This window comes from Poecilia reticulata, linkage group LG2 (genome assembly GCF_000633615.1).
Source record: "Poecilia reticulata strain Guanapo linkage group LG2, Guppy_female_1.0+MT, whole genome shotgun sequence".
Classification (NCBI taxonomy): Eukaryota; Metazoa; Chordata; class Actinopteri; order Cyprinodontiformes; family Poeciliidae; genus Poecilia; species Poecilia reticulata.
The window spans coordinates 23,588,137-23,600,546 of NC_024332.1; the positions used below are offsets into that span (position 1 = coordinate 23,588,137).

The window sequence follows — 12,410 nt, forward strand, 5'->3', positions numbered from 1 at the left end:
TTTTTTCTTTCTTTCTTTTTTTGTAGCTGCTGAGTTTCAACAGTCGGGCACACTTTGGCTGGCCCCGTTTAAATTTCTTCAGAAATTTTCTAGTCATTATTATTATTATTATTATTATTTTTTTTTATTATTATTATTTTTATTTATTTACAGTTGTACTTCCACACAGTAGAGTGGTTGTCACTGGGCGTGGATGTAGATAGGCATACATTTGTGAATTATCGCGAGGCCCCTTCTTTTGTGTGGGCCTATCTGATTGGCGCGATAGTCGTAAGCTCTTCACTGATTGGCTTTCTGACAACGGGAGGAGAGACGTTGCAAGTCGCCGGCTCTGCTTGAGCAGCCTGATCCGCTGTCACCTCGGTCCAAACATCACTGTGTCCGGTTCCCCCTGTCGTCTCTGACGCTGTTGTGGATTTTTATTCTTACACTGAAGGTAAGCGCTTCATTTTAAACACCGGCTACTGCAAAGTTAGATAATGTCGAACTACGGGGAAGCAAGATGCTCTCGTTTTTGCTTTTTATCTCGGCACATCTTCCCGTTCTGTTGCTATAGCTAAACATTTAGTTTTCTATATCCCCCCAAAGACGAAATATGACGTTATATCGCGCTGGAGAAAGCAGAAAACGACACGGTGTTTTCTGTGGAGGTCCTTGTTCTTGGTCGGGTGCAGGCTGCAGCTAGCATAAAGAGTCCATTCAGGCCCGGAGCTGCGTTAGAAAACTCCTTCCTGGTTTCATGTTTCACGGAGTTACTTATTAGAATCGTTTCTGCTCAACTGGTTCCGTTGGCGGCTCCTGCTTTCCAGGTATGGACCAACTGCTTGTTGGCTGTCTGAGCCGTCTGTCGTCCTCTGTTATAATGAAGCAGACCCGGAAGCTTTGGGAACACCGTGTAATTATACCAAACGGGGGCAGATGTCAACAAGCGCAACTTCTTCTAAAACCTCAACTTTGTCGGTTTACTGCAAATGTTACATTTTTATGTATACAGAAATAATTGTTGTTTTATTGTTATTTTTGTTTTGTTTTGAACCTCCATACTGTTCAGTCAGTGCATGTGTAAAGCATATATTTATATGGCTTCAAAAGACCATATAAGAGGATTATTATGGAGTAAATCTGGCGGTGCGAAATTGAATGCTGAGTCATTATTCAGGCTGCTCCCACTTAATAACACGAAGAGATTATTTCACAGAGGGCAAACATAAGATCTCTCTGTTTTAATTCAGACGATTAAAACACGAGAGAAGCACCGATCCGCTTTTCCGATCACTGATTTTTGTAGACATCTGACCTGCAAATATCGATTTTGGCCACTGCCGCATCATCTAATTTCACTGCTGGTCTTCTTCGGCAGTGAAATTAGAAATCAAAATTAATTTCTCAAAATCTAATCTTGAGAGGAAATATGTACAAAAGCCTTTTTTTGGACAGCCAGTATGTAATATGTATAATATTACAAAATAATTACTGTTTTCAGCAAAATGATGTCATCCGCAACCATTCATTCATGTTTTATAACTACAAGGAAAACTTTTAGAAAAGTTTTTGAATTTCTTAAAAAATTTCTGACATTTCCCTTGACCGAAAGAATTCAACTCTTAAAATCTGTAACAGAGCAGCTGTGTGTTCTGCCCCCTTTCTTTGGGTTGGCACTAAATACAATCTGTTGCATTTCTTTTCTTCACAGTGTGTGTGTTTTTGCCAAGATGTCTCAGAAGATCAAGGCCGGCTCGGTGGTGGAGATGCAGGGTGATGAGATGACTCGGGTCATCTGGGAGCTGATTAAGGACAAGCTGATTTTCCCTTACCTGGAGCTGGACCTGCACAGGTGAGTGGAGGTCGCTGATTGTTTTACCCTCAAATGTGATGCAGGATTTCAAATTCGAAACGTGACACCAAAAAATAGGAGGTATACTGTCACTCTTTTACGACGGTACATGAGGGTCATTTTAGATAGGAAGAGAAAGGAGGAGTAAATTTCCACCAAATGACTCGGATATGTTGAGATTCATATCAAAAGTTTTCTAGAAAAAAAACGTAGAAATTTCAGAGTTTCAAAAGTTTAAAATTTGCTAGAAATTGTTGATATTAATCTAACATTTTCTAGGAATTTCTGAGCTCCGAAAGGGAAATTTTACAGAAGGAAAAAAAAATTTGAAATTTTGAGATTAATCTCAGAACTTTTCTATTAAAAATTTTTTTTAGAATTTTTTTTTTATTATTATTATTATTTCTCATTTTGAAACTTTGAAAAATTCCAAATGTCAAACATTTTCAACTACTGGAGCTCAGAAATGTTCTTGCTTATTCTGTAATGTTTCTGCGATTAACCTGAAAATTTCTGAGTTTTCTGGCAGAAATGTACTGCTTTCTTTTTTTCTTCTATTTGCGATGGCTCTACTGTGCCATCATACTTTTCCCCCTCTCGATTAGCATTCAAAATGTAAAAAAAAACATAACAAAAGTTTCTGTTTGCTGCTCCTGTAACTGCTGACATGAAGTGACCGTTCCTGCAGATCTTGCATGTCTGGTAAAGCTTGTTTTCATTAAACTCTTCTTGGGGAGTTTGTTTTAAACAAGACAGCTTGACGATGTCTTTGGATGTTTCACAATATAAATCCCAGTGCAACACTATGGCTGCATTGATAACTTAACTTAGTTAGAGCTAACTCTCACAGACGTTTCCTCTAAAGGTGGGTTTGTCCTGGGGAGGAAGTGGAAAGTTTGGCTGCAGTTGCTCAATGTTAGCATGTTACTCATTCCACAGCATGTCAAGTACAAAATGAAAGACATGAAAGGAAAATAAAGCTGAGACCGTTTTTAAACCTTAAAAACCTTTTAATTTAACTCCTCGTGTTTTGATGAGAGGCTTTGATCAGCCATTTTGTCATGTTTATAAAGATCATAATATTCACATTTCTTTCTCTTTGAATGTCTTTTTTTGGTGAACTTTAGCATACATTTTTAAAAATATTTCATCACTCTTTTTCTTATGAGGTCATAAAAAAGTTAATGATCTGTTGTGATCAATTTCTGAAAGTCCACTTATGATAAGTATTGTGCAATACTGACCTTGTTACACTAATACAATCTTAGAAGGTGGAACTGTCAGAGATTGAGCAACTCTAATAGTAAACTTAAGGTTCCACCATTTCACAAAGGGATGATTTAGTAGAGTTTGTGTCAGCAGTCAATATTTTACCCACACCAGGAGTCCTCAGAGCCCTAAGTCACTAACATTGATGTTTAACCATTTACAGAATTTTTTGCACATTATTATAACCTACTTTCTGTTCCATCTTAGTGTTTTATTCAAACCCCTTTCCAATCCCAAAATTTCTAACCTGTCCATGCAAACACGAGTTTAAATGATTAAACCCCAGTGAAAGGAGAAACAGGAAGTATGTAGAGTAAGTGTGTGATATTAAAATGACATAATGTAATAACTGCAGATGCACTGATTGGACTTTTCCTAGCTGATTCTCATGTTTGCTTTGCTTTGATTCAGAGACCCTAGCAGTAACTTTAACACATAACTGAATGATTCACTTAAACTTTGTCTCGATTTATCAAATAATTGCAACAAGCACTTACCATAAAAGAAAACAAAAGCGATGCAGGTTTGAAATCCAAAAACAGTGGGAAAACACTGATGTAAACAAAGCATCGACTAGATCATTCCCATTTTTCAACGCAAATAAGTGTTTGACTTTCTCGTGGTTTTTATTCAATTCAATGCATAAAATATGTGCAGCTTCATGTGTTTTTAAACCTCCAAAAAAATGGAGGTTTTTTATGCATTTAAAATAAATTGTTGATGGATTTGTAAATTATTGGACAGAAGTGCTAAAGGTAAAATCTGTCTGCTTTGGTTGCTGGGATGGATTTGTGCGTTACGACAGCAAATCAGCCATTTGTAGATGTTTGTGAAACGGACAAATATAGATTTTTTGATTCAGTAAAACTAGCAAATAGCTATTTGAATTCAAGCTAAAAAAAAAAAAAAAGGTGAGAAAACCAATTAAATGAATAGTGTATTCTGGTGACTCCGTCCTCTGCTCTGTATTCATCAGTTTTTGTGTCCTAGTTTAAACTTTCTGCAGAACAGGGAGGGGAAACTAGGTAAAAGGTCACCTCTTCAAACAAAGGCAGCGGGTGCACACAGATTCTCTCAGGCTTCTACAATAAGCCCAAGTGTTTCTCAACCCCAGTCCTAGACACACACTGCTCTGCAATGTTTCAATGTTTCTCTGCTCTAACACACCTGATTCAGATTATCGCAGTTCAGTGAAAACCTGTTAATCAGCTGTCAGTTGCAATTAGGTGCATGTTGAAGAGAGAAATAAAAAAGAGGACTAATCCACGTCAATATATAATCAAGTACCGAAAATATGGCCAAGCCTAACAAAAGTTGTTGATTTTATTTGTGTGTTTTTGTGATGTAACACACTTTGAACTGCCTTGTTGATGCTATACAAATAAACTGGACTTGAAGCAGGGAAACGCCACAGATATAGAGAGCAGTGTGCCTTGAAGAGCAGCGTTGGGAAAACACTGATATAAGGAAGTGAATCTGATCTGGTTGTGTTGGTTCCACTGGTTGTTGGAGGTCATGTGTAACCAGTCAGTCAGTCATTGCACACAGGACTGCTTGTGTCTCGGTCTTTTAAAAAAGTCCTCATCAAAGACCCTAATAGTGGAGTCTAAGAGAGGAACAGGGTGTTAATGGACCTGATGTGAACTCTGGCGGCTCTTTGAAGAGTTGTAATTAGCTGCAGTGCCCTGGCAGCTGTTTGAATTATTCTGTAGTTGAAAGCACGCTCACGTTCACTTTCACCTCACATTAGCGTTGCTTCCGTCTTCTGACAGTATGTTCATTTCTAAACCCATTCATAGTAGTTTAATATTCAGTATTTTAGCTAAGCAAAGCAGTGGCTTCAGCTCCCATCAGTGCCTGGCTAGTTGGCGCTCCAGGCATGTTTCTAAATTGTGTCTATTGAAGCATGAATAATAATGGCAACAGAGCGTCCTCTTTATTGGTGACCCATCTATGCCTGGGGTACAGAGATTATAAATATCTGTCATGTCTTCCAGGTTTAAATCGTTTGATTTGGCCAGATTTAGCTAGAAGATGTGCAGATCACAGATTTTTCAATAAAAACAGAAATCCGTCGTTCTTTTTCTCACAGAGTCAGGACTGGATGTAGGTTACAAAGCGAAACATAAAGCCTCTCCTATAACCAAGTAGATCACATGATTCCAAATGTCCCATAACTTGAATAGAGAACAGACATTCATTGGAAAATAACGATCAACTTGAGACGACGCCTCTGTGTTTTTTGTAGAATGATCTAAATCAGGACTGGTCAAACTTGACTGTCTTCATCCAAGGATGCCATTATCTTGCCTCTCAGATTAAATCATGACATGGGGTAGCTTTGTATTGTCTGTTTCACTTTGCTGCTAAAATAGCTGAGACCCATGAAGTCATGGACTCTAATAGACCTCTGAAAACTCACTGAGCTCTCTTAAAATCTTTTTCTGTCCTTTACATTAATGCTACTTCCACAGAAGTACCCGTGTGTTTTACCACCTACTATTTTTATGTCCACTTTCTGCATGCCGTTAGCTATAATTCAGCCTCGACTCCGGTCTTCTTGTTGTCGTCCTGCTCAGCTTTGACCTCGGCATGGAGAACCGAGACACGACGGACGACCAGGTGACGGTCGAGGCAGCAGAGGCGGTCCGGCGCTACAACGTGGGCATCAAGTGTGCCACCATCACGCCGGACGAGAAGCGCGTGGAGGAGTTCAAGCTGAAGAAGATGTGGCGCTCGCCCAACGGGACCATCCGGAACATCCTGGGAGGCACCGTGTTCAGGGAGGCCATCATCTGCAAAAACATCCCCCGCCTGGTGTCCGGCTGGGTGAAGCCCATCATCATCGGCAGGCATGCACACGGAGACCAGGTGAGCTGGTCCTCAGCACTGCTAATAAAGATTCCTCCAAGCTTCCAGAAAACTGCAAAACAGCTGAAACATATCACGATGGACGGATAATTATCGATTAGTTTTTTTTTTGTTGTAAATATCTGAAATATTTTGAAACTGGTGATATGACATTTCCGTTGTGTCTACAGTTTCCTCTCCAGCTGTTGTACTCATTTTCTCCCTTCACTCCACACCAGTGTTTTTTATTTGTCAGTAGCTATGAAGCACAGTGGCCAAACCTGAAACTGCTGCTGCGCATGTTACTTGAAAAGTTGTTGCTAGGTTACCAATGACTTGGAGTGAATAGAAGTCACATTTTGGGTACCCCAAGGTTCAGTCCTGGGACCCCTCATGTTTAATGTCTGCTAGCTCAGGTTATTGCTGGTTGAGTGGCTAAAGCCTTTCCTCTGCCTACATCCCCCACAATGCTGTGCTGTTCTGGATCGGAGTTCAGCGAAACTATTGAAAATTCTATCAGACGTTTTATCTATTGATATTGATCATATGTGAACTGTGACATATATTGTTATTGCTTTATTGCCCTGCAGGAATCATGTTACCAGGTTTTACCAGCTGGTTTATTACCTAACAAAGCTGCTCCTGAAGCACACTATAGCAGCACTTTGTGCACTAATGAGCGATCTCAGATCCACTGTTGGATGAGACACTGTGGGGTTGCCAGGAGACTCCGGATCAATAATTACATTTCATCCCCTGCTCTTTGGACCTGCCTCTGTTGCCTTGACGAGTTAGGGTCACACACCTGGGTAGCAGGTTGGTTTATGGCTCAGTGACAGAGTCAATAGTTGTGTGTTCAGGTGTAGGTGAAAGGTAAGAAAGCCTGCTGGTTACATAATGGATGTGCCTTAGATATTCCGGCTGACGCTTCCTGCTGACGTCCTTATGGCTATTTCATGAACTTTGCACGACGCTTATCATTTTTGTACTTTTCCCTGGGTTCTAGTACACTGCTAACTCTCTCCTCCTCGCTGTGCTCTCCACAGTACAAAGCCACTGACTTTGTAGTGCCAGGGCCTGGGAAAGTAGAGATGATCTACACACCCACAAACGGAGAGCCGGTCAAATATGTCGTCCATCAGTTTGAAGGTAAAGAGGAAATCAACTCGCAATGCAGTCAAACTCGCAACACAACACGACATACGAAAGAGCTGATCATCTCACAAAAACATCTCAGATTTGGCACCGTTATCTTTCACCATTGAGTTGCTCTTGCAGAGTAGAGGTTCTTCACTCAAATCAAATGTGGTTCAACATCCCTGAAACTTTGCATGAGTTCCCTGCTTTTCATTTAGCCTTTGTTCATTCTGCAGGTTCAACAAACAGGATCCAGATTAGTCGGTTACACTTTATTTGAAGGGGTGTGCATGAGACTGATATGACACTGTCATAAACATGACATAACACCTGTCATGAACAAGAAAGACTCCTCATGAATGTTTTTGACTGTTGTCATTAAGTGTCATTCAGTAAACAACGATGCTTTTAAAGGACTTTTAATGCAAAATTTAATAGCATTTTGCATTGAAAGGGTAATTATTGTCTGAATAATGCAAAGTTTAAACTTTTAATTGACTTTCAATGCAACTTTTAGTGCAACTTTGCATTAAAAGTGTCATTATTTACAGAATGACACTTTGTGACAACAGTCAAAAACATTCATGAGGACTCCTTCATGTTCATGACTGTTATGAAATGTTTATGACTACCCTGTCAGTCTTGTGCACACCCCTTCAAATAAAGTGTTACTGATTTGTCTCTCACATAAGTTGTCCTGCTTTTTTTCAACGTACTGCTTTCAAATTCTCTTCTTTTTAATAAATGAGAGCAAATAATTTTTAGAAAACTGAGAAAAAGCAAAAATGTGATCGATACTGCAGCTTTCAGATCAACTTCTGATCATCTGAGGAAAGATCATTTTAAAACTGGATCCATTTCTACCTGATGGTGTTAGTGACACTTAATATGGACTTCATATTTTAACAAGATATCTTATAGTATTTTTTTCAACAGGGATAACATTGTGATCAGTTTGAATGTGTTTGTATTCTTCATGAGGACATCCAGGGTGATCAGTTCATGTTGTTGTGTCTGTCCAGGTACCGGTGGTGTGGCTTTGGGGATGTACAACACCGATTCGTCCATCCGAGACTTCGCTCACAGCTCCTTCCAGATGGCTCTGTCCAAGGCCTGGCCGCTGTACCTCAGCACCAAGAACACCATTCTGAAGAAGTACGACGGTCGCTTCAAGGATATCTTCCAGGAGATCTATGAGAAGTGAGACCTTCACTAAAGTCCGAGAATAACAAGCAAACCGACGCAGAACTGAAAGGGGATTGCTTGTGTCTTTCAGAGAATATCGAGCTCAGTTTGAGGCCAAAGGAATCTGGTACGAGCACCGACTCATCGACGACATGGTGGCCCAGGCCTTAAAATCAGAGGGAGGTTTCATTTGGGCCTGCAAGAACTACGACGGCGACGTGCAGTCGGATTCTGTAGCACAAGGTTGGTGAAACGATCCATTTGGTGAACAGTGAAGGAACCTCTGCTCCCGATTACACCAGCCGAAGGTCATGACTGATGGTTGTTTTTAGGGTACGGTTCTCTGGGCATGATGACCAGTGTTCTGATCTGTCCTGACGGACGCACCGTGGAGGCTGAGGCCGCGCACGGCACGGTGACGCGCCACTACAGGCAGCATCAGCAGGGCAAAGAAACCTCCACCAACCCCATAGGTCGGAGGAATATTCTTACTACACAAATATGCGCCCTGGTGTTTTTGACCGAAGCCTGTCCTCACGCTGTGGATGTGTTTGTTTCAGCCTCCATCTTCGCCTGGACGCGAGGTCTACTCCACCGGGCGAAGCTGGACAGCAACGCAGAGCTCCGGGTGTTTGCTGAGGCTCTGGAGGCCGTCTGCGTCGAAACCATCGAGGCTGGATTCATGACCAAGGACTTGGCCATCTGCATCAAAGGAATGCCAAAGTAAGTCACGTCCATCATACGTTACCAGCACATTTATTAGAGACACAAACTCGTATAGCTCTATGGGTAAATCTCTTTCTGGTATAGTCATGCAGCAACGTTTCTTATTGCTACCTGCACAGTAGCAATAAGAAATGTTGCTGCATGATAAATTATCCCAGAAGTTATTGCGATAAACGATAATGTTGTTTTGAGACGATTGTCAATATAATGGTATAATAATGCATAAAGATCAATAAACTTTAATTTCTAACAAATGTAACATTGGAACATGAAGACCATTTAAATATCCCAAATAGAGAAACAAAACAACTGAGACAACAAACAAAATGGACACTGAAGTTCCTCTAAACAAAATTGTCCTTCAAACAGTTGAGACCAAACCACCAGAATGAAGACTTTTGTCATCCAGTTTTTGGTAGAAAGAGAAAAAAAAATTCAAGCTTGTTTGCATTTATCATTTGATTAATTGGTTTATTGTTTATTGCAACAGGACATGGGTCCAGGTAAAATGTCGCAGAGTGCCATTCAGGGTTTTCCCAGGGAAAACAAAGCGTTAAACGCTAAGCGTTCAGGCGCGAAGGCAGTCATTCATTCAGCGGCCTGCCGTGTTTTTGAGTTTAAAAATGTATAAAGTTGATAGGAAATTTGAAAATATCACTTGATAATTATGTGTTATTGGAAGATTAATGCTTGAATACCGACTATAAGGTCTTAAAAATGCAAACATTTAAAAACAATAAAAAAATAAATAAGCAATGCTTAGCCTGGTGGGTCCCAAAGTAACTTATAATACACTGGGGGGGAACTCAGCCATTGTTCTCTAGCAAACCAATGAATTACAGCCACGGTGTCATGCTTTTACTAAAGCACAAGATATTCATGCTTTTTCCATAGACAGGAAAGCAAACATTGTTTTCTAATTGAACAAGATTATTGTGAGCAATCAGCCATGTTCCTTTTCAACTGTATAAATTAGTGACCTTGACCGGGAAAACACTTTTTCCCTTGACTGTCAATGTTTTACAGTCTGTCTGAACATTGTGGTCCACAGGGTGAAGTCCACTGAGATCTTATAGTGAACTACAACGGTTGTAGTTTCACCGCAATAGACCAAGATCAGCTCAGTTGTCTTCTCCTTTGTAAGGAAATTTTAAAAGATTAAATATTGGTCTCTCCAACAGAGGGGACTTCATGCTTCACGCAAAAAAATCAGCAAATACAGAGGCATTATGGGATAGATTACAGGTCACTAAGTTCATTTCTCAAGACATGTTTTTTTCCCCAGAAGATCTTTTAAAAAAACAATTCACGTCTATTAAAGGTTATCGCTATTATATATTTGGTTGTTAAATTATTTATTTATTTATCTATAATCTTATGAGGATTTTGTATGATGATCAGTCACTAGTAAGTTATATTAGGGTCGGAGGTGATGTCACTGTCTGAGAGAGCAGTGGGTGTTACACCGCTCTGCAGTTAAATAGGATAAATAAATAAATGCAGTTAAATAGGATCTAGGTAAAATTTGAGAATAAAGGCAAAAGAATTATGGATTTTATATTTTAGACCATCTTTACCCTTCATGTGTAGGAAATTAAGTTTTCTTCATTGAATGTCTACTTTTTGCTCTTGTTGAGATGTTTTTAAAAAGAAATTCAACAGCTGCCTTCCCATTACAAATGTGTGCAAAACTTTGTTGGAATTCAGCTAATGTCAAAAACTATAATTTCACAATTGTGGTGTTTGCATTAAATAAATGCAATTAAAATCACATATGAACAATCACATGATGAGTCATAAAAAAACATGGTGTGCCATCATCGTCCTCCCACTTCCTGTTGTCTTCTTTGTCTTTTCTGCCAGTAGTAACACCCGGTTGATGATCATGTGGCTTATGTTATGCAAAAAAAGTGTTCCTGTTGCAGTTGTGGAAAATACACACATTTTGATTTGGCTGAAAAACCAACTCATCCTACTGCCCAAACTTTTGATTAAAAATGTGTGTGTGTGTGTGTTTTTTTTTTATGTTTCCCTTGAGCAAATTTAGTTTTGTAATGTCAACTTGCACAATTTTATGGTCAAAGGAAACACAGTCACTGATACTGAAAATGGCTCGGGTCAGCTAGACAATCCAGAAAAGAGCTGTTGTAGTAGTTAGGTGTGTTGCGTTCACTGATCTGTAAAAGGTAGGATTTTTCAATTCCAATCAGCTAATCCACCAGTCAGGGTTGGAAAAGACTAAAAGTCATTCAGTTCTCTGACCTTCTGTCCTGTTTTTTTTGTTTTTGTTATTTTGCAGTGTGACACGCAGCGACTACCTGAACACCTTTGAGTTCCTGGACAAGCTGGCAGAGAACCTGAAGATAAAGCTGACCACACAACCCAAACTGTGATCCCACTTCCCCAGCTGCAGCACTTACACACAGACACACACCGCTGGCCCTCGCACACGGGGGATGACCTTCCGGAAAGCGGAGTGTTGGCCAAACAGGCAGGGACTGCACAAGGTCTTAGCCGTAGCAAAGGGTTGATCAAGGAGGGTGCGCCGTCATTTATGCTGCATCAGAACTGCATTACCCAGACATTAACAGCCTCCAGGAACTAATATGACCTCTGACCTTAAGGCGTAGCGTCGTTGTTTTTTTCACTGTGGTTGCACTAGCTCCCTGCTGATGTCCGCTCGGGGACGCTAGTTGCTAGAGAACCTCTGGACCATCATTGCCTTTTTTGCTATTTTTTTATCTAAGTCATGTGTGGATTCTGTTCATCTCCGTTGCCTCGTCGTGTTTTATAAAAACCTCAGGCGCCGTTGTGAAGCTGGAGAGCCAGAGAAGCAGAGCACAGTCAGCGGTGTTGTCAGTAATGAGACTTGTCAGCTTTCAGCCGAGCGACTAAACATTCCATGACATTAATCATCTCGTAACTCAGAAAATGTAACAAACTGTAAAGATTTCATAAAGTCTGACTCCAAGCACACTACTCTTGACCAATAAAAACTCTTAAATGTCCAACATATTTACTTTTAGATTTTATTCTTGACTTAACAAAGAGATGCATTTATTTGCCGTTTCCTTGATGTTGTGTGTGTGCGTGTGCATGTGTGTGTATGTGTCTGTGTCTGTGTGTGCATCAGCAATAACATTTATGTAATAAATGTGTCTGCCAAAAACAAAGTTGTAAAACTGTTCATTTTATAACAATACACACACATTACACTACAGTACAGAAGGCAGAGTTTACACAGAACTAACTTGATTGTGTAGGAATATACTGAAAACAGCAGCAGTTTATCATTTATTGAATATAAAAAAATAATTACTACAGAGCATTAAGAACATTATTTTGCCTCTCAAAGATTTCTTTTTTCTTTTTGTCACATTTATCTGTTTCAGGTCATCAAACCGATTTT

At 39.9% G+C, this 12,410-nt stretch overlaps 1 protein-coding gene across 1 annotated transcript; it reads left to right on the forward strand.

The window, feature by feature from the left end:
• The first annotated feature begins 272 nt into the window (after positions 1 to 272).
• On the forward strand, positions 273 to 12,016 carry idh1 (isocitrate dehydrogenase (NADP(+)) 1). The gene is made up of 9 exons (XM_008437600.2): positions 273 to 436; positions 1,694 to 1,834; positions 5,683 to 5,974; positions 7,000 to 7,102; positions 8,113 to 8,290; positions 8,367 to 8,518; positions 8,608 to 8,748; positions 8,836 to 8,998; positions 11,301 to 12,016. The coding sequence occupies exons 2-9, from the start codon at positions 1,713 to 1,715 to the stop codon at positions 11,392 to 11,394; spliced, it is 1,245 nt and encodes a 414-aa protein (XP_008435822.1). The 5' UTR covers positions 273 to 436; positions 1,694 to 1,712; the 3' UTR covers positions 11,395 to 12,016.
• The last annotated feature ends 394 nt before the right edge of the window (positions 12,017 to 12,410 follow it).